At 30.4% G+C, this 25,347-nt stretch overlaps 4 protein-coding genes and 1 non-coding gene across 6 annotated transcripts; 2 read left to right on the top strand and 3 right to left on the bottom strand.

Moving 5' to 3' along the window:
* Positions 1-3,352: 3,352 nt before the first annotated feature.
* Positions 3,353-3,424, bottom strand: TRNAT-UGU (transfer RNA threonine (anticodon UGU)). The gene has a single exon. It is a non-coding gene; the product is annotated as a tRNA-Thr (tRNA).
* Positions 3,425-6,106: 2,682 nt separating this feature from the next.
* On the bottom strand, positions 6,107-7,883 carry LOC125820897 (MYB-like transcription factor ETC1). Its single transcript, XM_049500322.1, has 3 exons — positions 7,730-7,883; positions 7,219-7,312; positions 6,107-6,351 (listed from the first exon to the last, which is right to left on the bottom strand). Exons 1-3 carry the CDS (start codon positions 7,782-7,784, stop codon positions 6,264-6,266), a joined length of 237 nt encoding a protein of 78 aa, XP_049356279.1. The 5' UTR covers positions 7,785-7,883; the 3' UTR covers positions 6,107-6,263.
* Positions 7,884-13,172: 5,289 nt separating this feature from the next.
* LOC125820885 (peroxidase 27-like) lies at positions 13,173-15,659 on the top strand. The gene is made up of 4 exons (XM_049500309.1): positions 13,173-13,442; positions 13,751-13,939; positions 14,190-14,355; positions 15,111-15,659. The coding sequence occupies exons 1-4, from the start codon at positions 13,230-13,232 to the stop codon at positions 15,515-15,517; spliced, it is 975 nt and encodes a 324-aa protein (XP_049356266.1). The 5' UTR covers positions 13,173-13,229; the 3' UTR covers positions 15,518-15,659.
* Positions 15,660-16,534: 875 nt separating this feature from the next.
* On the top strand, positions 16,535-18,559 carry LOC125820876 (uncharacterized). Its single transcript, XM_049500299.1, has 4 exons — positions 16,535-16,689; positions 16,801-16,901; positions 17,971-18,082; positions 18,265-18,559. Exons 1-4 carry the CDS (start codon positions 16,546-16,548, stop codon positions 18,391-18,393), a joined length of 486 nt encoding a protein of 161 aa, XP_049356256.1. The 5' UTR covers positions 16,535-16,545; the 3' UTR covers positions 18,394-18,559.
* A 942-nt stretch (positions 18,560-19,501) lies between these two features.
* LOC125820878 (peroxidase 27-like) lies at positions 19,502-23,765 on the bottom strand. Of its 2 annotated transcripts, XM_049500301.1 has the most exons (5): positions 23,684-23,765; positions 20,608-20,747; positions 20,266-20,454; positions 20,009-20,174; positions 19,502-19,908 (listed from the first exon to the last, which is right to left on the bottom strand). In XM_049500301.1, exons 1-5 carry the CDS (start codon positions 23,748-23,750, stop codon positions 19,502-19,504), a joined length of 969 nt encoding a protein of 322 aa, XP_049356258.1. In that variant the 5' UTR covers positions 23,751-23,765. The 2 variants fall into 2 exon arrangements, with proteins under 2 accessions (XP_049356258.1, XP_049356257.1); XM_049500300.1 differs by lacking the exons at positions 19,502-19,908; positions 20,009-20,174; positions 20,266-20,454; positions 20,608-20,747 and adding exons at positions 22,442-22,848; positions 22,949-23,114; positions 23,207-23,395 and having other exon boundaries at positions 23,544-23,756.
* Between the last annotated feature and the right edge of the window lie 1,582 nt (positions 23,766-25,347).

Consider the following 25,347-nt stretch of genomic DNA (forward strand, 5'->3'; position numbering starts at 1 on the left):
GTCGAGTTTTTTTTTCCGGATTGACTCGATTTGCGGTTTGGTTCAATTTTCGGTTCGATTTTGTACACCCCTATCGATAAGTCTAGCAGATTAGACCCTAGCTTGGGCTACATCATTATCGAGCTCAAAAGCATGGGTATCATGTAATGAACTTGAATTATGCTTTATAGATCTTCTCACTTTCCTTTCCAATTCAGATATGGGAATCGCCTAAAGTGTCATGCAACCACATTTTCAAAAGCTTGTCAGCTTAGCTAGTAGTTTGTCGGTTCTGCTACATCATTATTGAGTTCAAAAGCGCGTGTAACATGATTTTACTGAGGTGTCTTTTACAATAAAAGTTTCATGAAAAACATTACTTTCTAAATATCTCTATAGAATTAAATATTTTTCTGAAAAGTATTTTCTTAGTATTTGATTGGTGAGTGATAATTTTTCATGAGAAAAATGTAATTATAGATTGGAAATAATATTAACAAATTTGTGGTAACCGCTAATGACACGCAAATGAAACAATAAGTACCGATTTATAAACATGTTCAACTTGTCATTTTTCATGTACCCATTCACTGTATTTATTTAGCCAATTATAGCTAGTTTAAAGCCAAATTAACAATAATAGCTAGCTTAATTTAAAGCAAATTGATTAATTAATTATCTTTTTTCATAAGCAACTTTTCCCTATTTTCTCTATGTATACCCGTGAACAATCTTAAGAAATATTAAAAGGTCTTTGACTTGTGTTTTCATATCCAAAGACAATTTTAACTTTTAATTTTCAATTTAACTTTAAATATTGTATTACTTTTTAAAATTTTTTAACTAATTCTTGTTCAAACATATACGAAAATTCATTAGAATCTTTTTTGGTATAAAATAAAGTTAATAAAGATGATCACTTTGTGATTTGAATAATCTCATTGTTTTCGTATCTTTTAATAAAAAAAAATAAAAATTCAAACAAACTTTAGAATAATTAGACTTAAGAAGGAGCATAAAATCTTGTAGAATCTCGTGTCTTTTAATTTGATGTCTAATTATTGGAATAATTGTGATTAATATGTTTAAGCAAAGTCTAGCATATGCTAGACATACACTTAGGGATTCAACTTTCCTTTAAGATTTATTCTATTTGTCACCTATAATAACTTTTTAAACTTCGCATCAAATCAAAATTAGTCAATCATCTGACTCCGGCTAGTAATTCTATTAATAATTGGATTAATAAATATGATGAATATGTTTAAGCAAATTTATCATACCAAACATATTTAAAAGAGCAACTTACATAAATAACTATATTTATAGTGTTATTGAAGTTCAATAGCTATAAGTATGTTATTTACTAAAAATGACTACATTTTATATGAATATCTAGCTGTATCTGTGTATTATTTTTTTAATTATACAGTTATACAATTAGAATTATAGTGCATTAAATAAGGTAATTTATGATACTATAACTGAATCCCTTTAATTATGTCCTAAAATTTTAAACTTTCCACTATTACATTAACAACTATAATGATTACATAGTCAATGCCTATATTCTTGGATTTCAATTAGTTTTTTTTTAAAAAAAATAGGATACATCGTACACAAATTTTCATTGTCGCTATTGTTCTTGTTCAAGCGTAAAGATATTTCACATAAATTTCTTTAGTTAAATTGATTTACTGTAATTGTGAATTAATCTTGTTTGTTTCGATTTCAAATACGCCTCCATGACAAGAATAAATGTATCTCTAAAATTGCTCAATACAATTGTGTTGATATATCAATACAGTTTGACAATCTAGAAAAAAATGACAATGAACTATACTACAATATGATTATCCAAATGTATATGTATTTCACTTTATAAAAAAATAAATGTGTTGTATACGTGTACATTCAAATCTATGTAATGTATTTATGTATCCAAATGCACTAGTATTTCCAATTGGACAATCCATGAAAAAATACCAAGTATTCAAATGTATATGTATTTCATTGTGTTCAACATTCAAATACAATTATATGTGTGTAATCAAGAAAAGAAAATGTATTCATTTATTTGATTAATTACCTAGTCTATGCATATACTCTTGGATTCTAATTAGTTTTTAAAAAATTGGATACATCGTACACAATTTTTCATTGTCACTATTATACTTGTTCAAGCGTAAAGGTATTTCACATAAATTTCTTTAGTTAAATTGATTTATTGTAATTGTGAAAGAATCTTGTTTGTTTCGATTTCAAATATGCGAACTCCATGACAAGCATAATTGTATCCCTAAGATTGCTCAATAAAATTGTGTTAATATATCAATACAATTGGACAATCTAGAAAAAAAATGACCATGAACTATGCTACTTTAGATTTAATACTCCGTGGTCCTTCACAATCATGTGATGATTTGTTTTAATTATTAAATAAAAATAAAATTTCTTATATTGCAAGGCAAGAATATTCTCCTAGGTATCTATGATTTTCAACTACACTAGTCTAGATATTGTTTCTTTTTGTTAGTATTAGTTCCACATTAATCCGAGGGTGGATGATAGTAGTTGTCCCCCGCTACTTCGAATCAACGACAGATAAATTTTATAGCAAAATAGAAATATTCACCGCTAACTGTATATAAAAATGAATTATTAATCCATCATTATCGTAAAGATAGGTTAGCTATGGTAATTTGTCTCTGAATTACTGATAAAGTTCATAGCTATTTTTTTTTTTGGTAGTATCGTTATATACTGTAATTTATGGTAATTTAACGACGGATTAGAGATATATTCATCACTAATTAATTCTGATTTCTTGTTTAGTATATATCCTAATATATTTGAGTAATTCAATTGTTGAGGTAATGTTTAGAATCAATGTCCATTTTTTATCATGTTATTACAAATTCACAGTCAAGCCCATCAAATTTTTGTTTCACAGGATATTGAGCTCCCATATTATCTTGTTCGGGTATAACAGTTTATCTTCTTATATTTTTTTTTTGCGTGATTCGTACCTTTTAAAGATGAATTTAGAATTTAAATTTTATGACTTTATATTTATTATTTATTGTAATTTTCAACCAACTAGACTCCTTAAATTAAAAAAAAAAAAAAAGACTTTTTGAGTTGCTTACTTTCTCCTCAACACCTCTTGAACTTTGTAAAATTCTAATCATGTTTTCCATTTCAATCAAATAAAAAGGTTTGCTTAATATGTTCTTTTACCATGGAAAAAAAAACATTCAATCCGATAGGTCGATCGCCCTCTAGCAGCACGATTTTTTTTTTTAATGCATGAAATAAAAAACACTCGATCCGATAGGTAGATCGCCCTTTAGCAATACAAAAAAAACTATAATGCCCACATGCAGGATCGAACTACAGACCTTCAGTTTACAAGACTGACGCTCTACCACTGAGCTATACGGGCTCTTATATGCATTTATTAAGATACAGTAAATATCATGTTAACTTAATTTTATGCTCATTAAAAAAAAAAACTGAAAGATCAATATTATTTATTAGATATTTCTTTAAAATTGAGAAACATTAAAAAACAGCAATTCTTTAATATAAGGGTATAGTTGAAAAAACATACTGATTTTTGTCTTGAAGATGACATTTTGCTAACTAGTAACACTTATTTTGAGACAGAGGGAGTATTACGCACAATATAATAGTGTATATTTATCATATGTTGCTAGTTGCTACTAAAAAAATATGTGGTTTTAACTTGTAATCTCGTAAATAAAATTAAAGTCCAAAAGGAGACACAAAATGATATCCTTGAACATTTAGAGGGCCCAAAATATTGCCCAGAATAATTTGAAAATCACCAGAATTATTCAAAGCTAAAATATATTATGCTACTTGCATTCCATAATTTAAATGTTAAAATAATTCTAGAGTTCCTATTTTTTTCATAAAATAAACACATTTTCTTTGTTCTACATTCTGGCCACTGGCTTGGAAATAGGGGTGACAAAATCAACTCGTTTTAAAGTAGAATAGACTAAAGTTTTAGTGGATCGGACTATGACTTGTTTGGGAACTTAATCTGATGGGTTGAGTTGGAGACTGAAAATTATGTAAATTTGAAAGAACTTAAATGTATTAATTTAAGAAAAATAGTTATCACATTTATTTTCCAAATAAACAAATAAAAAAAGAGGGAATTTTAGTGGCTGGGCCTTAATTATTTTCTTGATCAATCTTGAAACCAAACAAATTTGGGAAAAAATTTCACAAATAGCCATAATTATAAAGGATAGCCTCTTGAACTTTTAACATGTTGATCCCCCCAAAAAAAACCTTTTAAGTTTTGACTTTTAACTTCGAGAGGGGATTTTTGATTTTTTTTAATGATAGAAAATTTTAGAGATTATGAGTGTACTTAGGTAATTTTTCCATAATTATTTGCCGAAAAATGACTGATGGATACTATTTCTACCAATTTGAACTATTTTGGGCTTACATTAATATAGCCTGTATATCTAAGTCAATGAGGGCCGCCCTAATCTTTTGTAAATAATATCAAAACTTTTAAAACAAAATAAAAAAGTAACTAATTTATTCACAATTAAATAATAAAAATTTATGTATTATAACACACGTCGTGCATTTGATTTTATGAATATCATAAACAAATAAACCTTTTTGAAGATATCATAGAATATTAAGATACTATTTACTACTCTTTCTTTTTCTCCTGTTTTTTTTAGTTCACTCCAGATAAAATATAATTTATTTATAATTAAATAAAATTATTTTATACAATGAAATAATTTATGATCACACAAATGTCGAAAGATTATTTTAGACTATAATTTTTTTAAAAAAATCCCTTCTTTCTTAAATTTTATATCACTTTTAATGAAGATATACATAAATTAAGACCGATAATACAACACATCCACCGTCCATAGGTTAATTATATTCAAAATAGTATTGCGTTGACTTATTTACAACTATATATATCTAAATATTGCACGACCTATATATTGTTTTGCATAGTTTTGAGAATTGAGAAGATGGCTATTACATCTAAAATGGCTATAGTTCTTATTGTACTCATGGCCGTGTTCCTCCTCTCCGATACCGTGATGGGCAGCGGCGTAGCAAGGGTGGTGGTGGAGGAGGTGGTGGTTCCGGGAGCAACAACCTTTCGTCTTCTGATTATGGGCTCTTTTGTCTCCTTATATCTTCATTATCTTATATCGTCTTTCTCTACTCACCCTATTGAGAGGATATAGTCTGACACGCACATGAGGGGTTGTTTTAAAGACATATTCAAATTATTGAAAATGTGTTTATTTGACAAATTTAGTTAATTTATGATTGCAATTTTGATTTCGATCTTTGCTTGGTTTTGAATTTTAATTTTCCTATTCATGTAATTGTATATCATTGTTTGATTCTATGAAAACAAGTTTGTTTAAGTACTTAATTTTCTTGTTTTCCCCCTCCCATTTTGATTATACTTTGTCATATATATGTTGAAAAAGTATTACTATTTTTTTTTTGTTAGTTGATGCAAGGCACCAAGTGACAAATTCTATTAGGTATACCTAACACTAAATATCATTAAAACGAAAAATGATAGCAAAATATTATATTTTCAATATTTCTATGTCGAGTTGGTTGAAATTATATATAAACCCTATTTTAGGATTATTTTTGTTTAATTCAGTCCGTTAAATAAATAAGGGAAAAATGTTTGAAATATATTCGAATTTTGATCGAAATTGCTGTAAAGAACTTTGGAAAGGACCTTTTACCCTCATGCACTATTTAATAGTTTATTTTAAAGGTATATATGTGCCCACGTGGACATCATAAATATTTCATCATTATAAATAGTAACATGTCCACGTGGGCACATATATACCTTTAAAATATATTATTAAATAGTTCAGGGGGTAAAATTAAAGGTCCTCCATAAAATTTGGTATCGTAACAACAATTTCGGCCAAAGTTAGAGTATTTTTCAGACCCTTTTCCCAATAAATAACAAAGATAGATATGCATCATTTGTTAGACGTGGAGAGTATATATGCAACATTTGTTACCCGACGAAGGTATATATACACTAATATTTTTAACGAGGAATATATCCGCTCTAAATCACAATATATTTATTCCAATCCAATGTTCACTTCTTCTTTTTTTTCATATTGTTCTACAAAACCATCTCAAATAAACAATAAGGAAGGAAGTGATAATAAATATTTTCTGCTTTTGTAGCTCTATATATAGAAAGAAGAAAATATTTATTGGCTGGTGGAATTTCTTGAGTTCCAATACTTCTCAATTTCTTCTGCAGTTCTCCCTGGAATTCTTCCAGCAATTAATGACCACCTAATCAAATGACAGTATTTATTGATTAAAAATGACACTTAAATAGAATGTATTAAAAGGATTTTAAAAAGGTTAATTAGTAAAACTATTTTTCTTATTTATGATTTCTTATGAGACACAAAGGAGAGAGTGGACAAGTAAAATAAAATTGTGAAAGTAATATTTAATCATCACACTGTTTAAATCAAATCGATGTAACTTATCGAACAACTTTTTTTTCCCCACTTGGTGGCTGGTACTCACATTGGAGCCCAACTAAATTTGGATATGTGTCAGAAAGTCCCGGGGAATAAAGCGCTTCCTAACAAAAGCGACTCTTTAACCAGGGGTACTCAAACTCAAGACCTTTAGTTAAAGAACTTATCGAAGTAATACTTACTCTTAATTGTTACTTTAGTTCAAGAAAATTGTCCCAATGATCAGAATAACTATCACTTTAGAAATTCAAAATTAAAATTGACAATCATTTTCCATTATATTCTTCATATTAAAGAAATAAAAACAATATTTAAGAGGAAAAATCATTCTATCTTTATTAAATAAGAGTAACTTAATAAATTATACCTTATATTTCCTATTTATATTAATGAGAAGGTAAAAAAATTAAAACACAGTTAAAACAAGATGGATAGAGTACCAACAAGGATTGTGATGGAGTGATTAGTATTTTTCATCTTTAATCAGATATCTCAAGTTCGAGTTCACCGAATGGAAAAAAAAGACAGACAAATAGAGTATGCATAATCTAAATATAGAAAATGTTAATTATTTTTTTCAAAATAACAGCTAGCTAGACAAGAAAAATGTACAGACAATTAAGATATAGGAATTTAAATAATATAAAAAGATTATACACTGATGAATTACCTCTCACCAACCAAGTTGAACATTTTAGTAATAAGGATTTCCTCATCTTGGGAAAATTCAAGCTTCGAGCTCTCTTCCTTTTTGGCCTCAAATGCTAATTAAACACATCATTGGAAACAATAACATGAGATTATTCCTTCCGGATATTTAGTAGCGGAGTTAGGAATTTTATTAAGAGAATTTAAAATATAATGAAACAAACAAATGTAAAGTCGAGGGAGATTCAGCCTCTATTATAAATACACAAAAAATAATTTCAATCATATATAAATAGTGTATTTTATTTTTTGCCGGATGAGGTTCCTACCTTGCTACGCCCCTAGTGAATATTAATACTTTGAGTCTTTCTTGATAAATTTTAATTTTATCTTATAAAAGAATATATTACAATGAGATTGTATCTAAAACTATATTATTATCAAATATGAAGTAATACCACAAATTTATCTAAATACATGAGTGACATAATAGAACAGTAAAAATTTACATATTTGAAAAATTACGAACTTACAAGGGGAGTCTATGAAGGCATTATTTGATGTGCTTGAACTATCCAAATCAGCCATTAGAGATGGAAATAATTTGGCAAATATTTAAAAACAGTAGCGATGAAGAGCTAAAGAAGAATAGCTAGAACCAAACTATATATAGAGGAAAATTGTACACTAGAAGAAGATAGCATAGTTAGTTTGGTACGAGGGATAAAAGATACTCCCTCTGTCCCATTTTATATGAGATACTTTGACTCGACACGAAATTTAAGAAAGGAAGGAAGACTTTTAAAACTTGTGGTCCAAAATAAATGATAGGAATTTGTGTGGCTGTAAATCATTTCATTAAGGGTAAAATAGACATTTTATAGCTAAATTGTTATTTAAAATAGAAATGTGTCATTCTTTTTGGGACTGACTAAAAAGGAAAGTAAGTCATATAAATTGGGACAGAGGGAGTAATAATATTGGATAAGATGCAATATGATTTCATCCAACACTTCTTAAGGGATATTCCCTCCGTTTGTATTTATATATCATCATTTTAGATTTCACTTCCCTTAAGAAACTAGGTAAGTTTACCACTGTACCCGTATGTATGTGGTGATCTATTGAAGTCAAGTTTACGATAAGTAAACATAAATTAATTTATTTTGATTAATTATTAAATTGAACAGTGAACGTGAATTAATCATTTAGTTTTCCTATGTTGGTCAAATTCATATTTTCAAGATACTAATAACTCTCAAGGGTAAAATAGAAAGAATAATGTTATTTATATATTGATTTTGTAAAATGACAAGTATTAAAGAACACCTATTTTTAGTAAGGACGACATAATAAATATGAACGGAATGAGTATTAGTTAGTCTAATGATTATTTATTATCTCGATCATTACATTATAACGATGAAATAAATTTTATATATATATAGTAGGATAACTATTCTCATGAAATACCTTTATCTAGTCCATTCCCGATACCAAGTAAGCCTTGAAGAGCGCCCATCTACCAAACAACCCCTAACCGATCGTTTAGTCTATTTGTCTCATCTTCGTACCAAACAACTCCTTGGAGATTGACAAAAGAATCTAAAGGACAAATAACCCTCGTGGCCATGATTTTTGATACTAATTAAAAAAAACAAGACTGGGGGATTGAAGGAAAAGGCCAAATTAACAAGAATGGTAGTTGTCATGTGGTCCAATAAGGGGGGTAGTTGGGAAGTTGTTTTTCACCAATACAACTTTTTGTAGTAGGTATTGTCAAGAAGTTTCTCTATCAATTAATTACCACTCAAAATTATTAGGAAAAAACTAAGGTAAAAATTTATTGAGTATTTTACAAAAATATTTCTTTTGGGAAAAGGTTGGATTTGTCCTTGTAATTATAATAAACTAGAGGAACTACTTTTTTTTCTTTATAAATTCGATTGTGGCCTGAGATATGAGAAAAAAGCGAAAATTCTACTGAGACCTAATTCATTATGTGATCAATAGGGTTAATTTGGGGTATGGCTTGGGTCGGGTTGGGTCGGGTTTTATTGCCATGTGGGTTGAAAAATGAAAAAGAAAAAGTATATTTTGACTAAATATAATATCATGCCATATTTTGTTAGCCAAATATTAATAGTGACTTTTGAAGAGATATAGCCAAAATTAGTGACCTTGTTACCAAAAACAAAATGAGTTTGTTATACAATTAGCAATAGTGGGGTGATCTTCTGAATTATTATCTTCATATTTAGCGTCCAATCAATTAAAATGAATATTAGTCCCTCTATATAGAAAATATATTATATTTAGATTATTTTTAAAAGTAAATTACCCTCAGAATTTAGATAGTGAATGACAATATAATTTTAACATAAAATAGGAGTAACGAAATAGCTAAATAGTTAATAAATTTGATTTTCTTTTGAATATTTATAAACAAAGGGATCAAAGGTGCACATCTCTGGTAATTAAAGATATTAGAAGACAAGAATGAAAATTATACTAGATATAGATTAAATTTTATATAAATAGATGTTGTGTTTCTTTAACATCATTGTACATTTTTTTAATATATATTTTGAATTCGTTTAATGAAAATCCTGATTCTGACCTTACAAGAGATATGATACAATCGCGAGAAAATAAAATTTATCATGGCAATCGAATTTCACGGAAGCTTTCTAATTTTGTATCAACAATTGTTGTGGAAGAATGGGTCTCATTCCGAAAAATTAAAATCGAATAGTTAAACATCAAGCCAAAATCGAACGTCCATTACTAATTAACAATTCAAATTGGCTATTTGCTAAATTCTTCCCAAATGGCTAAATTGAAAAACATCTAAATAGACTGGACTTCATGTAGAAGTCAGGCCCAAAGGTTTAGTTACTCACAGTTGAGCCCAAAACGAATCCAAGTCTAGTTATATTGTTTTTCTCAAAACCTACTCGGCATCGCAAGGAGACCTGGATCATCCTACATTCGAAAATATGCTACTAACATTTCTCGAATCACAAAAATAATTCAATGAGAAAAATTTAAAAACAAACAAAATTGTACTCAAATTCTTAATAATTAAAGTATTTTGTGATTGCGTTTTTTTAGGACAAATTTTTATCATTAGACAAAACGTCTCTGTCTAATGGTCATTATTAATAAAATAAAATCTTCAATGTGAATAATTACAAACAAGGGGAGTTAGATCTTACCTTATCAATCCTAATGAGATCAGAAAAATTTATTGCAACCACAAACAAATGAAGTCTGGAGTCGTTTGGTAAAGTGTATAAAAAATAATACTAAATAGAGTGTATTATTATTTATTAATGTTTGTATTAGTTATGTTTGCATTAATTATACATAGATTATTTCTTATGCATTGTTTGTTTTGGTGTATTAAAATTGCATGCATTGCATAAAAAAATTATTTACAAAAATATCCTTCACAATTATGGTGGAAAACATGTAAAAAAGATTTTGAGGGGTAATTGAGTCTTTAACCATACTAATGCATGCATTATTTTTCTTGCATAGCTAATACCTAGAAATCCATGATATTAGTAATACACACCTTAATATACAATAGAGTATATAACTAATGTTTGTATTAGTTATGCATAGCGGAAAAAAGTATACCAAATCAAATATTACTAACATACAAAACTAATGCATGCATTATTTCTCCTAATACACTCTACCAAACGACTCCTAGTATTCTCATATTAAAGTACTCAACCTGTTTAATTTGTTTTTCCATGTGTGAATTAATTAATAGTGATAAGCAGAGTCCAACAGCAAGTTGGTTTTGTGAGTCAATCAATATATATAAAATTTCAGTGTAATCTCATAAGTGGAGTTTAAAATGAATAAAATAGATACAAATCATAACATTATCTTCGAATTTAAGCAGAATAGAATATACATAGACCGTAACCTTAACTTTAAAGGTAAAGAAACGATTTCCGATTCTTAATTAAAAAAAATAATCAGATTCCTAATGAGAAGAAGGTCAACTCTACAAAACTTAAAATTCGATTGGCTGAACATCAATTAAATGATTAAGTTTATAAAACATGCATGATACATATTTCTTTCTTATTAGAAAATGGACTCTTTTTAATTTATAAATATTACTACCAAATTCACCAAAATAATATATATTTTTTTCACTATTCCAAAGAAAAGGGCTTGAAAAAAGAATTTTATTTTTCTAGTGCCGACACACATATATAAAAGTGATAAAATTAATCTATAGAAACATGATGTCAGCATCATTTATTAACTCAATTCATTTTATCCGTCTAATTCAGTTAATGAAATTCTTTTATCAAAATATTTTTAAATATATCTTTTTATGTTTGATATGTTATTTTTTAGTCATAATAAAAAAAACATGTTTTATAAAGTAATTTAAAAAAATTATTAGAAATTAATTAAAAAATTTAAGCTTATAAAAATCGAATTTATTGAGTTATGATCTATATGTTTAGTCCATCTTGATCTAGCTCATCTTAGCTTAAGTAGCATGTGGTTAAGTCAATAACCTGTCAATTTATTAACTTGGTTAATCTTTTTCATTTCAAGAATGACCAAAACAGATCAACGTCACAACATTAGCATACATTACTAAAAATAAATATTAGGGACAAACAAATTTTATAACTAAACAACAAAATCATTTGCTAATCTTATTTGACAACAAATTAGTGATGCTTGATCAAAAAAGTCATGTTGGCAATGAAAATTTTAATTAGCAACGAATTAGCTAGGTCGTAGCTAGTTCTAAATTAACTTTTAGTAGTTAGGGGCGGAGCAATAATAATAGTTATAATAAGTTCAACAAAATTAAGTAATTTTGACTTAAACTTTTAATTTATTCTGTGTTAAAATTTATTTAACATGTACAATTACCTATAAACTCAGTAAGCAAAACAAACCATGATTCAAAATTCTTAAATTAAAATTTTAATTATGGCTCTTATCAGCATCAAATTGATTTAAAAAATAGCCACATCTATTTCATAGAAAGCTTAGTCCTTTTATGTTTTTTATTGAGGGTTGTTTGGCAGTCTATTTTGCATATATATATATATATATATTAAAAACAATTACATTAAAAATTGCTTTGCATGGGAAGTGCTAACTGCCAAATAGTAAACTCAATTTCAATTTAGGGCGTGCTTGGGATGAATTAAAAAATATTTTATAATTTTCCATGTTTGATTAGTTAAGATATTTTCTGTTTAGAAAAATAAGTTTCTTAAAAATGAGGAAAATGAAATTTCAACAAATCCATAAGTGATGTTCCGAGTTCATTGTCTCTCTCCCATTCAAGATGAAATTTTTTTCCCTCCGCGATAGTGTAATACCAAGACTAGTAAGAGAGAATGGACTTCATCCATTCGAACAAAACCCATGATCCCAATCCTCATATCTTGATCGCACTACAGTAAAAGAGACATTTAGTGGCAATAAATTATCCTTTTAGTGGTAATAATTATTAACTGCAAAAGTATTTAGCAGCAATTGAGTTAATACAATTGCATCCAGAGTCGCTAAGGCTTTTAACGATATGTATATAGAGTGTTGATTATAAATACTCATATTATGTTACTTCTAGCTATAATATAACGACAATTATATAATTACTGCAAAATCCTTTTTTATTGTAGTGCGACTATATATCCCACCTTTCGTCACCCTTGATTACCCCTACTCCCCACCCCATAGTATTATATACACTAGGTTACATATATATATTTTGGAGATAATATTCTTGTTCACATACAAAACACTAAAAAATAATTAAGAAACTCACTTATTTTCTAGATAAACATTTTCCTTTGTACCAAACACACCCTTAAAATTAATACCAGCTTACATAATCAAAGAAGTGATATGTCACCAAATATCCTTCCTATTTAAATAGCATACATTTGTGCCCCTAATTAATCATCACTTCAAACAAGCAAATTAAGAAAAGCTTAATTAATTTCTTCATCTTTTTGCCAATTTTTTTAAAAAATGGCAACACTAAAATTTCTTTCTATTTTCATAATTTATTTTGCAATTGTATTGGGATTTGTTAATTCACAAGGCATTGAAGTAGGGTTCTACAAGAAAACATGTCCAAATGTTGAAAAAATTGTGAAAAAGGCTGTTGTTGACTATGTTTCTATTGCTCCTACTTTGGCTGCTCCTTTGTTGAGAATGCATTTTCATGATTGTTTTGTTAGGGTAAGCAAAATTATTTTATTTACTATACTATATGGTTTTGAATTTAATACATTGTAATAATGTCATATAATTATAACATGTTACTCAATATTTGTCATTTACTATACTACCAAGTACCATCTACAAAGGAGTAGAAGTGATCAAAGACAACAGTAACCACATTATTCCGGTCACGTTGGAGTCAGCTATATATTCCTTATCATTATTAAAAGTTCTCTATATTTTCTACGAGCGTAAGGGTGATATGATATATATGTATAAAACAGTGAGTTATTTTTCTTAAATTAATTTCTATTTTGATGTTGTAGGGATGTGATGGCTCAGTGTTACTAAATTCTACTAAAAGTAATCAAGCTGAGAAAGATGCAATTGCAAACCTAAGTCTAAGAGGATTCCAAGTGATTGATGCTGCTAAATCTGCTTTAGAAAAACAGTGCCCTGGCGTTGTGTCTTGTGCTGATATTTTAGCCTTAGTAGCTCGTGATGCTGTTTCATTGGTAAATAATTATTTTCTTCGTTTTAATTTAGTTATCTGATTTTAACTTGACATGACGTTTAAGAAAATATAAAAGACTATTAAATCTTGTGGTGTTAAATGAACGATATGTAGAATGTAAAAATGCCCTTTAATTTCGTGAATTTATACTTGTCGTGTGAAAAATTTAAATTAAAGAGTTATCAAATAAAGTTTCTACACAATTAGTTTTTCTTTGAACATGTTAATTATGTTTGTTTGTTTTTTTGCAGATTAATGGACCAACATGGCAAGTACCATTGGGAAGAAGAGATGGGAGAGTTTCAATTCTCTCAGAAGCCACAACAAATTTACCAACTCCTTTTGATAATTTCACTACTCTAAAAACAAGATTTGGTTCATTGGGCCTAAGTGTAAAAGACCTTGTTGTTTTATCAGGTAAAAATTATAATTTCATTTGACTACCTACCTTTGTATTATGATAAAGGGAAACTTACGAAAATCATATTAGTTTCGGAGCTAATTACTTATTTAGATATACTTTAGTTTGCAATATTACTAATCTTACTAAGTTTTGGTGTGTTAAGATACATATATACATGATAAATGAGGTCAAAATTAGGTGTAACTTATTATATATAAATACACTTTATCCTAGTGGATTCACATGTATCTGGAATACATAACAAATCTCTCTCACCTCCCTCTCATCTCACTCGCCACTCTCCTATCTATATGGCATCCCAAATATATGTGAATCACACCAGTTACATATACATACATGTATCTAGTGTGATTTGAATGTATCTGGGATACATGACTATCTCACTCGCCTCTCTCTCTATTAATTTAGTATATCTGGTAGCAAAAATACATGTATATAAGTGTATTTTCCTCAATATATGATAAAAAACTCTTAATTAGAGGTAAGATACATAATTATTTAAAAGTATAAATAGAATTTTTATATATATATATATATATATATAATATGAATGTATGTTTAATAAGGTAGTTTCCTATGTTAAATTTGTACCGTTACACCACACTTTCAATAAATGCAAGGTTATACATGCTTAGTCACGTATCACAAAGATCTGAACTAAAATTTACTTATAACTGTGGGATCGAACATTCTACTAACCCTATATCCTTTACTTATTTTTTGGTCCTAACTTATTTCATATATATAGGTGGACACACGCTTGGAGTATCACATTGTTTTTCGTTTGGTAGTCGTATGTACAATTTTACTGGTAAAGGTGATATGGACCCAAACATGGACAAAAAATATATAGCCCAATTGAAGACAAAATGTAAGCCCAATGATGTGACCACCACAGTTGAAATGGACCCTGGAAGTTTCAAAACATTTGACACTGATTATTACACTTTGGTTAGCAAAAGAAGAGGCCTTTTTGTATCTGATGCAACACTTCTCACAGATAAACAAACAAAAGCTTATGTTTTGGCACAATTAAGTTCTAGTGGATCAACTTTTTTTGAGGATTTTGGGGTGTCAATGGTGAATATGGGAAAAATTGGAGTCCTTACTGAGAAATCGGGCGAAATTAGAAAAAAATGTGCTTTTATAAACTAAGAGGAATAATTTTTGTGAAGTTATTTCTCTATCAAAAAGATTTTAGTCATTTTCGTTTTCTTTTTCTTTTTTGTTCTAATCAATTCACGAAGAATGTATCTTGTGGTGGTAAATGTACCTTTATTGTAATTAGTTTGTTGAGCATGTGACTAATAAAAATGTTGCTTCAATTGTATTAGCATGCATGGTTAAAATTGTTATTTTGTACTTTATTCAAGTAGTATAGATCGAGATCCCCTGACCTTGACGAGTTTATTTATAGATACTTTTTACAAAATCGAGCTATCCAGCTAATCAATAGAATGATCACAAAGATGGCTAAAAATTGGTTATTTATGAATTTACCTCATGCTAGTTGTGCGCTCTTTTCAACTGTTCTTGAAATTCAAAGAAAAAGACAGTCTGATGCACTAAAAATAAGAAAAACAAAATCAGAATGTGTGCTAGTGAAAGCCAAACAATATTTTTTATTTGTTACATGCTTAGGAATCAAATAAAAATTTACAAGTTACACTATACAATCAGAACTGGAAAAAGATTATTCAATTGAACATAAACAATACGAAAATGACTAAAATCTTGCAACAAAAAAAAAAGACCAAATCAAGGTTTTTTCTTAGTTTCTGAAGGCACAATGTTTTCGAATTTCCCCTGCATTCCCAGTAAGGACTCCAATTTGTCCCATTTTCACCATTGATTCGCCAAAATCCATGAAGAAAGTTGATCCATGTTGATTTAATTGAGATAACACATAATGTTTTGTTTGAGTATCTGTAAGAAGAGCTGCATCAGACGCGAATAACCCTCTTCTTTTGCTAACCATACTGTAATAATCAGTGTCGAAACTCTTGAAACTTCCGGGGTCCATTTCAACAATTGTAGTAACATCTCCAGGTTTACATTTGATCTTCAAATGATTAATGTAGTTTTGGTCCATGTTGCACATGAAGAAAAGAAAAGAAAAAACAGTTGCATATTCACTGCTGCTTTGCTTGGTATCTTTGGTTTTTCATTTGTTTTTCAGTATAATGAATTGTTGTATCTTGTATTATGAACAGGTGACATTACGAAGAACATGGGCAAAAATGCCACTTTGGCACAAGACAAAATTGGTGTACTCTCTATTGTTCCAAGCAGTATTTTTACCAAAGCCTGAAGATCTCGTCAAAATGGTAGGTTTGTTGCATAAGATTCTATAGGATTGTCCCACTCTGCATAAAGTAATTTCATTTATGAAGAAGAATATCGTATGTTACTTATGCCAAACTATTTTTGGTGGGCAGTTGAAGGATATGGATGATGTTGACATGTTGACTCTTGTGATTCAAGAAATGAGCAAGCAGTTCCCTACTCTTATGGATACCCTAGTTCATGAGCGAGATCAGTTAGTCCTCTCACTTGCATACTATCCCCTCCCCCAAACACACACACACACACACACAACAGAAACCTCCTCCTCGCCCCATGCGAGGTCTGTTGGTATGATACCAGTTTGTTTTGCTGCCTGCTTGTTCTATGGTTTTGTTTGGTGTATTTAAGGTGATTATAGTTGTTTGTTGGCTTTGAGTCTAGAATAAGGAACATACTATCAGGTCTGGCATTTGTAAAGATTTTAGAATTAGATGGCTTTTGTATGACCAAGTCAATCCAAATCAAAACATTGAGAATGCTCTGATTAGTTACTTCTATGTCTTTAGGTATTCTTTCTTAGTGTGGGTTGACATAACGTTTGATTATAGGCTGTTGGACAATGTCTTTTTCATGTACTCATATAATCTCAAATAATATGAGCAAGGGACTCATATGTCTGTGAGGTCTAGAGCACGAGAGTGTTACTCTATCTCACTGTTGTGCTCCTTTAGGTGAAGGGTTAATGAATGTTTTCTCAAGGAATCTCCGTGTTTTATTGCTTGTCACTTCCTTTGTTCACTTCTAGTCTCCCCAGAGCATTATTGCTTATCACTTCCCTTGTTTGCTTCTAGTTTTCCCAGAAATAAAGCCAGTTTTACTATAGTACTCCCTTAGACTGAAATGAATTTCAATATCTTATGGCGGTAACAGACATTAACACCCACCACCCAACAGAAAAATAAAGGGGGTAGTGCCAAGAAAAAAGCCATTGATGTACTAGTTTGTGATTGTTTGGTTGGACTAAAGAAAAAAGTAATATCTTGCCTAAATGCTTTAGCTTAAATGTCATCAGTCTTTGACTAATTCACCTATAGTATTGTAATTACCAATGATTTGAAAGTCCTATGTTAGTGCTTGGAACAAATTGTTTCATTTGTCTAATCAAGCAGACTAGTAGTAACATCATTCTTCCTGTCTTGGAAAAAAAAAATGTAGTGCGAGTGTTTTGAACCAACATGTTGGCTTTGACATTTGATAATCTTGAAAGTAATTTACTTGTACCACCTAACAAATATGAAGAATCTTCCACTCTCTCTTTGCAGGTTTATGTCATCAATGTTAATAAAAGTTGCCTGTGAACACAGCTCTGTAGTCGCAGTTGTTGGCAAGGGTCACCTTCCAGGAATCAAGAAGAACTGGAAGCAACCTATTGAGGTAATAGACATTTCTTCTTGTTGACAGTTTCAGTAAGACTTGGATATCCTCTGTTGTGCATCGCAAAATATATGAAAACAGAGCTTGATTGATTTTTCGTATTCACATAGTGTAAGACTCAATTTGAGCTTCTTACCCATAAAATTATTGAGAGGCTATTGTGTACTTATTTGCTGCCACAGGTTAAGGAACTACTATCAATACCGTCACCCAAACCTCTCATTTCTGTTGCGAAGATTGTGACAACCCTTGGAGTTGCAGTTGCAGGAGTGGCCATAATATCTGGCATTTACGTTTCAAGCAAGAAATAATCAATCAGAGGTTTTAGATCCAACTGTCGGTAGGGCAATGAATATGAACATCATCAAGGCTCTCTCTTGTGACTTTCAACATTTGAGGGTCATGAACTGTTACTACTTCTCTTATGCATTTGAAGGGAATCAGTACACAGATACAAGGAAATTGTCATTTTGCAAATTTTCCTGTGGACACCTCAAATAGAATATCTGAACTCTAAAACAGGTGGATGCGGCACGAATAATTGGTTAAATATGGCAGAATGTTGATAACATGACAACATAAAGTGAAAAGAAGTTATATAAGTATTTGCGTTCCTTCATTTACCTGCTAAAAAACGTACATAATGAACTTCTGAATATTCAACAAATTCTGAGCCCACATGGCGGAGCTAGGAGGGTTAACGGAAGGTATTTCATTAGGACTAATTCAGCTATTGGATCTTTTTTTCTTTTAGAACCATTTGGCATTTGGTATACTAGTCCGATTAATTGCAGTTTAGGCAAATGATAAACACTTTATCCTAAAAGTGGTATCAAATTAAAGTCGATGCCATGGGTTCGATTTTCAAGAGCAACATGTTTAACGAACAAGTGTTGGATAACACCATACACCCTATCTATGGCAGACATGAGTGATGGGAGTTCGCATTTAGTATCAACAAAAGTTGGTGTAGTACACACATTCAAGGTGTGTACGTAACTTTGCTTAATAATATCTTCTTCTCACCCACATCTCATTTGGTGAATATTTGGGTTTGATTTGCATATATTTATTTATGTGTTAATAGTCTTTCTTTTAACTACATAATAATTGGTTATCTTCACATAAAATGAGATACGTAAGAAATGATATTCCTATAATTCAATAGCAATTGATCAGACACGAGTGAACTTCTAACTGAGAAGGGGAACTAGAAAGTTGTCTCAAAAGGACATTTTTATTAGTTACATACTTAAGGAAACAAATTTACAACATATACAATAAAGGTTTCCCCACCATAATAAAAAGAACAGAAAAAAAACAAATTATTCACCACAGTGATCCAATCCACTTCATCGTAACAATCCCAAAAATTATTAAAATTTTGCAACAAAAAATAAGGCCAAATCAAAGTTCCTCTTAGTTTCGGAAGGCACAATGTTTTCGAATTTCCCCTGCTTTCCCAGTAAGGACTCCAATTTGTCCCATTTTCAGCATTGATTCTCCAAAATCCTTGAAGAAAGTTGATCCATGTTGATTTAATTGAGATAACACATAATGTTTTGTTTGAGTATCTGTAAGAAGAGCTGCATCAGACGCGAATAACCCTCTTCTTTTGCTAACCATACTGTAATAATCAGTGTCGAAACTCTTGAAACTTCCGGGGTCCATTTCAACAATTGTAGTAACATCTCCAGGTTTACATTTGATCTTCAAATGATTAATGTAGTTTTGGTCCATGTTTGGATCCATGTCACCTTTACCAGTGAAATTATACAAACGGCTCGAAAAGGAAAAACAATGTGACATCCCAATTGTGTGTCCTCCTATGAAGGAGAGGGGGAAAAAAGAGTAAGATTGTCGTCCAAGGGTAGTCAGTTGAACAAATATGTATATGAAAACTGAAACACTCTTAACGAAATTTACCTGATAGAACAACAAGGTCTTTAACATTTAGTCCCAATGCACCAAATGTAGTTTTGAGAGTAGTGAAGTTATCAAAAGGAGTTGGTAGGTTTTTTGAGGCCTCTGAGAGAATTGAGACTCTTCCATCTCTTCTTCCTAATGGGACTGACCATGTCGGTCCATTTATCTGTATTACAACGAAATATGATATTTTATTTTGATCGGACTAAAAAAAAATATATGGCACATAAATTGAGACGAATAGAGTAATTCGTTACCAGTGAAACAGCGTCACGGGCAGCTAAGGCTAAAATATCAGAGCAAGATACTATGCCAGGGCACTCTTTCTCTAAAGCTGATTTAGCAGCATCTATCACTTGAAATCCTCTTAGGCTTTGATTTGGAATTGCATCTCTCTCTGCTTTATTTCCTTTTGTTGAATTTAGTAGCACTGAACCATCACATCCCTACAACAAAAAGGAGAAAAGAAATTAGTGTAAAAAAAAAACTATATTGACGGTGTATGTAGTCCACCTGTCTCAATTTATGTGACGTTTTTCATTTATCAAGAGTCAGTTTAACTAATTTTCGAGACTAATGCATTCAATAGTGGTGCTTACCCTAACAAAACAATCATGGAAGTGCATTCTCAACAAAGGGGCAGCCAAAGTAGGAGCAATAGAAATGTAGTGCTTTGTTGTTTCTTTGACAATTGCTTCCACATTTGGACATGTTTGCTTGTAGAATCCTACTTCCACACCTTCACAATTATTAGCAACAAAAAAGAGTTGAAGAATGAGAAGTGAAAGAAATTTTAATGTTGCCATTATATTATGTTTTCTCTTAACCAAATCTCTATGTTGTTATTTGCTTGAAGGGATGATTGGTAAACACAAATACATGGCCTATAAATAGGAAGCAAATTATGAAAACAATTAAATGGACAGAGCTGGCATATAATGGAAAGTTGATTTTATTATTTAGCAGTTAGCACCTTCTTAACTAAGCAATTTTTAATGTTAGTTCTTTCTAATTATATAAAGATCAGGTTAAGAGGAATATCAACTCTCTATTAAGTCAAAACAGAGTGGAGTCGTATTTGGTAGAAACCGGCTTATCCTTAAATAAAAGTATTCTTTCTTTAAAGCAGGTAGAGATCCTGTGATCGAATCTTACCACCATGTGCTTAGACAATGAAAAAAAATTCTTGTTGTGGATGCTTCAAATAAAACCCATTAGTAGTGTAATTAATAATTAATCACAAGTTCATGTAGAAATAGTACTCTATTTATCATTTTATTACTTTTGCGACCACTAAACCAAACTTACTATATTAAGTTATTAATGTCAAATGCATTAGGGGAATCTGCAAACTAAAATGTATGCTTTAGGTGAACATATATCTATGTCTATTGTTCCTTATGTTGAGTTAATAAAATAAGCAGGTCATTAACACGCCCAAACCTAAATGGTTGTGTGGATTATGATTTTATGGCTGATTTTGCGACCCCTATAACCTCTACGCTTCAATACTTAATTAGTTGTTTTAGTAAAGAAAAATGAAAAATATTTTCTTTAGAAAAGACTAACTCCTTGAAAATAAGGAAAATGAGTTCTCTAATAAAAGTAGGGAAAGCAAATTGCATTGTCTCTGATGAACCAGCTAGATTACAGAGGCGGACCCACCCCTCTAGGTGGGGTGCAGGTGCACCTGTTAACTTTGAAAAAAATCATGTGTATATATGTTTATCTATTTTGATAAACTGACAGAAATTAAGATATAATTAACAGTGCACCCATGAAGAGCATATGAGTTTCATTAAGTTGTTGGTACAATTCAAATGATCCACCCATGAGATATGGCTTCAAATCTGGCTAGAGTGTTTTTGTTTTAAGCTTATTTTAAGCTCAATTTTGAGCTAAGCCCTAAGATAATATTGGTGCACCGAAGTCTTCAAATCATGGGTTCTTCTCTGAGCTAGAAGATCGACTGCAAAATATTCTAAAAGGCAAGCAAGAGATACTTGGTACAACAGTAAGAACAGATGTTGTTGCTCAAATGCATGGAAATGTTGGCATTGAGTGACCATTACTTGCATCACCACCAAAAACCATGCTTTCTATATTTTGCAATTTGAAAGATCTTAAAGATACAAGTTTTATTTCCGTTTATCGTTCGAGATTTGATGGAAAAATTAACGGTTGTAGAATGCATGATGTGATCCGCGAACTCTGCTTGAGAGAAGCTCATTTCTTAGTAATATTTGTTTTTGTTAAGAGAAAACACTTAAAAGAGAGACAATTCTAATCATGTGCATCCATGCTTAGTAAAGCAAAACAAACAATTTTATTAATTACAACATATACATAAAGGTTTCTCCACCATAGTACATAACAATTCAAAAATTATTAAAATCTTGAAAGAGAAAAAAAAATAGCTTATGAAAGTTTCTCTTAGTTTCTGAAACCACAATGTTTTCGAATTTCCCCTGCTCTCCCCGTAAGGATTCCTATTTGTCCCATTTTCACCATCGATTCACCAAAATCCTTGAAGAAAGTTGATCCATGTGGATTTAATTGAGATAACACATAATGTTTTGTTTGAGTATCTGTAAGAAGAGCTGCATCAGATGCGAATAATCCTCTTCTTTTGCTAACCATAGTGTAATAATCGGTGTCGAAACTCTTGAAACTTCCAGGATCCATTTCAACAATTGTAGTCACGTCTGCAGGCCTACATTTGATCTTCATATGATTAATGTAGTTTTGGTCCATGTTTGGATCCATGTCACCTTTGCCAGTGAAATTGTACAAACGACTCGAAAAGGAAAAACAATGTGACATCCCAATTGTGTGTCCTCCTATGAAGGAGAGGGAAAAAAAAGAGTAAGATTGTCGTCCAAGGGTACTTAGTTGAACAAATATGTATATGAAAATTTGAACACTCGTAACGAAATTTACCTGATAGAACAACAAGGTCTTTAACATTTAGTCCCAATGCACCAAATGTAGTTTTGAGAGTAGTGAAGTTATCAAAAGGAGTTGGTAGGTTTTTTGAGGCCTCTGAGAGAATTGAGACTCTTCCATCTCTTCTTCCTAAGGGGACTGACCATGTTGGTCCATTTATCTGTATTACAACGAAATATGACATTTTATTTTGATCGGACCTGAGAAAGAAAATATGACACATAAATTGAGGCGTATAGAGTAATTAGTTACCAGTGAAACTGCGTCACGAGCAGCTAAGGCTAAAATATCAGAGCAAGATACAATGCCAGGACACTTTTTCTCTAAAGCAGATTTAGCAGCATCTATCACTTGAAATCCTCTTAGGCTTTGATTTGGAATTGCATCTTTCTCTGCTTTATTTCCTTTTGTTGAATTTAGTAGCACTGAACCATCACATCCCTACAAAAAAAGAATTAGTGCTAAAAAAAGAAGAAGCTATATTGACGGTGTATGTATTCCATCTGTATCAATTTATGTGGCATTTTTCGTTTATCTAGAGTCAATCTGACTAATCTTCGAAACTAATGTATTAAATGATGTTACTTACCCTAACAAAACAATCATGAAAATGCATTCTTAACAAAGGGGCAGCCAAAGTAGGAGCAATAGAAATGTAGTGCTTTGTTGTTTCTTTAACAATGGCTTCCACATTTGGACATGTTTTCTTATAGAATCCTACTTCCACACCTTCACAATTATTAACAATCAAAAAAAGTTGAAGAATGAGAAATGAAAGAAATTTTAATGTTGCCATTATATTATTTTTGTGGAGAAAACTAAAATCTTGAAATGATTGATGATTGGAACACACAAATGCATGCTCTTTAAATAGGAAACAAATTATGATATCAATCCTTTGATTTAATTAAAATGGTAGAGCTAGTAATGGAGAGTTGATTTTAAATATTTAGTAGTTAGCACCTTCTAAGCTAAGAACTTTTTTTTAATGTTAGTTCTTTTTGCTAATATATAATGTAGTATTTCGATCGTGAAAATATCAGTTTAGGAGACTTATGAATTTTTTTAACTAGCAAAAGTGAATTTGTAATAATTATGACTCATATTATCTGTCATTGAAATCCTCATGAAATGGATGAATTCTCTTTGTTTACGGTCTAGATATCCTTTAGAAAATGCAAGAGGGACTAGTACTGTTGTGTGGTTGATTTATTAATTAAATTGTTTTATCACTTGATCATATATGTTTTTTGATAAAATATTTCTTCCGTTTTTATTTATACTCTTCAATTATGATTTCGCACTTCAAAACTCGATGGATTCCCTAAAAAAATCGAGGGTCTCTGTTGGTTTTCCTTAAAAAAAGTATAATTTTCACGCATTTTTATGCGAAAAAAACCCGATGAACATTCATCAATATTCCCTGGTTTTTTTGGATCGATTCTATCCGTCGAATTTTCATTGTTACTAATTTAATTGTGTTACTTATTTTGGCCATTGAAAGGGAGTCTTGGAGTAACGGTAAAATTATTTTTGTCTGAACTATAGGTCACATATTCAACCTGTGAAGTCATTGTTATCTAATCACACTCCTTGGGGTGCGCCCCTCCCTGAACCACGCTAACTAAGATACTTTGTTCACCAAACCTTTTTTATTAAAAAAAAAATACACTTATTTTAGGCATCATAACATGCATTATTCTACATTGCTACTATTAACAACTAAAGAACTAGTTTACATACATACCAACTCTCAACTCTATCCATGATTCCTTATACACTAATGTGCCTAAACTACTTATTCTTTTATTTTCAAATATTTAATTTGTATTTCAATGTATTGTTGACTTCATTTATATTAGCTAGTCATAATCTTATCATTCCAGTTTTTAAACTCATACAAGTTGTATTTCCTTATGATTGTGCTATATAATAGTAGACGTACAATATACGATATAACCGATCGATGCATGCATGATTTTGACACGCTCAAAACTAGACATTTGAAGTCTAGCTCGAATATCATTTTGAAACATTAAGACTTTAAATTTCCCTATAAATAAGCTCGAGTGAGAAGGATTTTCCGAAATCATATAAGAAAAGTACAACTCATACACTTAACCGATGTGAGATTCTAATATAACAAAAATTTGGAATATTATAAATATTCTAACCATATCCTATAATTAAGTATTGAAGAGTGTATAAAAGCAATGATATACATGTATATGATTAGTATTTTAGTTTGCAGGAGAAAAATAAGGGAGTGGGTTGCAGATTCCCCTAATGCATTTGACATCAATTAACTTAGAGAAAAAAAAAAATCAACACTACCGATACCAAATTGATTTTCAATTTAATATTAGTAAGTTCGGTTTGGTATACGCGATCCC

The sequence above is a fragment of the Solanum verrucosum genome, unplaced genomic scaffold, assembly GCF_900185275.1.
Source record: "Solanum verrucosum unplaced genomic scaffold, falcon-dt-bn FXZP01000289.1, whole genome shotgun sequence".
Taxonomy (NCBI): domain Eukaryota; kingdom Viridiplantae; phylum Streptophyta; class Magnoliopsida; order Solanales; family Solanaceae; genus Solanum; species Solanum verrucosum.

Excerpts from the sequence above, each read along its gene's own strand:
- LOC125820897 (XM_049500322.1), bottom strand. The coding sequence starts at position 7,784 with ATGGCTGATTTGGATAGTTCAAGCACATCAAATAATGCCTTCATAGAC. Across the intron at positions 7,313-7,729 it reads TGCCTTCATAGACTCCCCTT|CATTTGAGGCCAAAAAGGAA; the intron begins GTAAGTTCGTAA and ends GTGTTTAATTAG. Across the intron at positions 6,352-7,218 it reads TTCAACTTGGTTGGTGAGAG|GTGGTCATTAATTGCTGGAA; the intron begins GTAATTCATCAG and ends TCATTTGATTAG.
- LOC125820885 (XM_049500309.1), top strand. The coding sequence starts at position 13,230 with ATGGCAACACTAAAATTTCTTTCTATTTTCATAATTTATTTTGCAATT. Across the intron at positions 13,443-13,750 it reads TTCATGATTGTTTTGTTAGG|GGATGTGATGGCTCAGTGTT; the intron begins GTAAGCAAAATT and ends TTGATGTTGTAG. Across the intron at positions 13,940-14,189 it reads CTCGTGATGCTGTTTCATTG|ATTAATGGACCAACATGGCA; the intron begins GTAAATAATTAT and ends GTTTTTTTGCAG.
- LOC125820876 (XM_049500299.1), top strand. The coding sequence starts at position 16,546 with ATGAATTGTTGTATCTTGTATTATGAACAGGTGACATTACGAAGAACA. Across the intron at positions 16,902-17,970 it reads CTAGTTCATGAGCGAGATCA|GTTTATGTCATCAATGTTAA; the intron begins GTTAGTCCTCTC and ends CTCTCTTTGCAG. Across the intron at positions 18,083-18,264 it reads ACTGGAAGCAACCTATTGAG|GTTAAGGAACTACTATCAAT; the intron begins GTAATAGACATT and ends TTGCTGCCACAG.
- LOC125820878 (XM_049500301.1), bottom strand. The coding sequence starts at position 23,750 with ATGGCAACATTAAAATTTCTTTCATTTCTCATTCTTCAACTTTTTTTG. Across the intron at positions 20,455-20,607 it reads TCCATGATTGTTTTGTTAGG|GGATGTGATGGTTCAGTGCT; the intron begins GTAAGCACCACT and ends TTTTTGTTGTAG. Across the intron at positions 19,909-20,008 it reads AGACCTTGTTGTTCTATCAG|GAGGACACACAATTGGGATG; the intron begins GTAAATTTCGTT and ends TCTCCTTCATAG.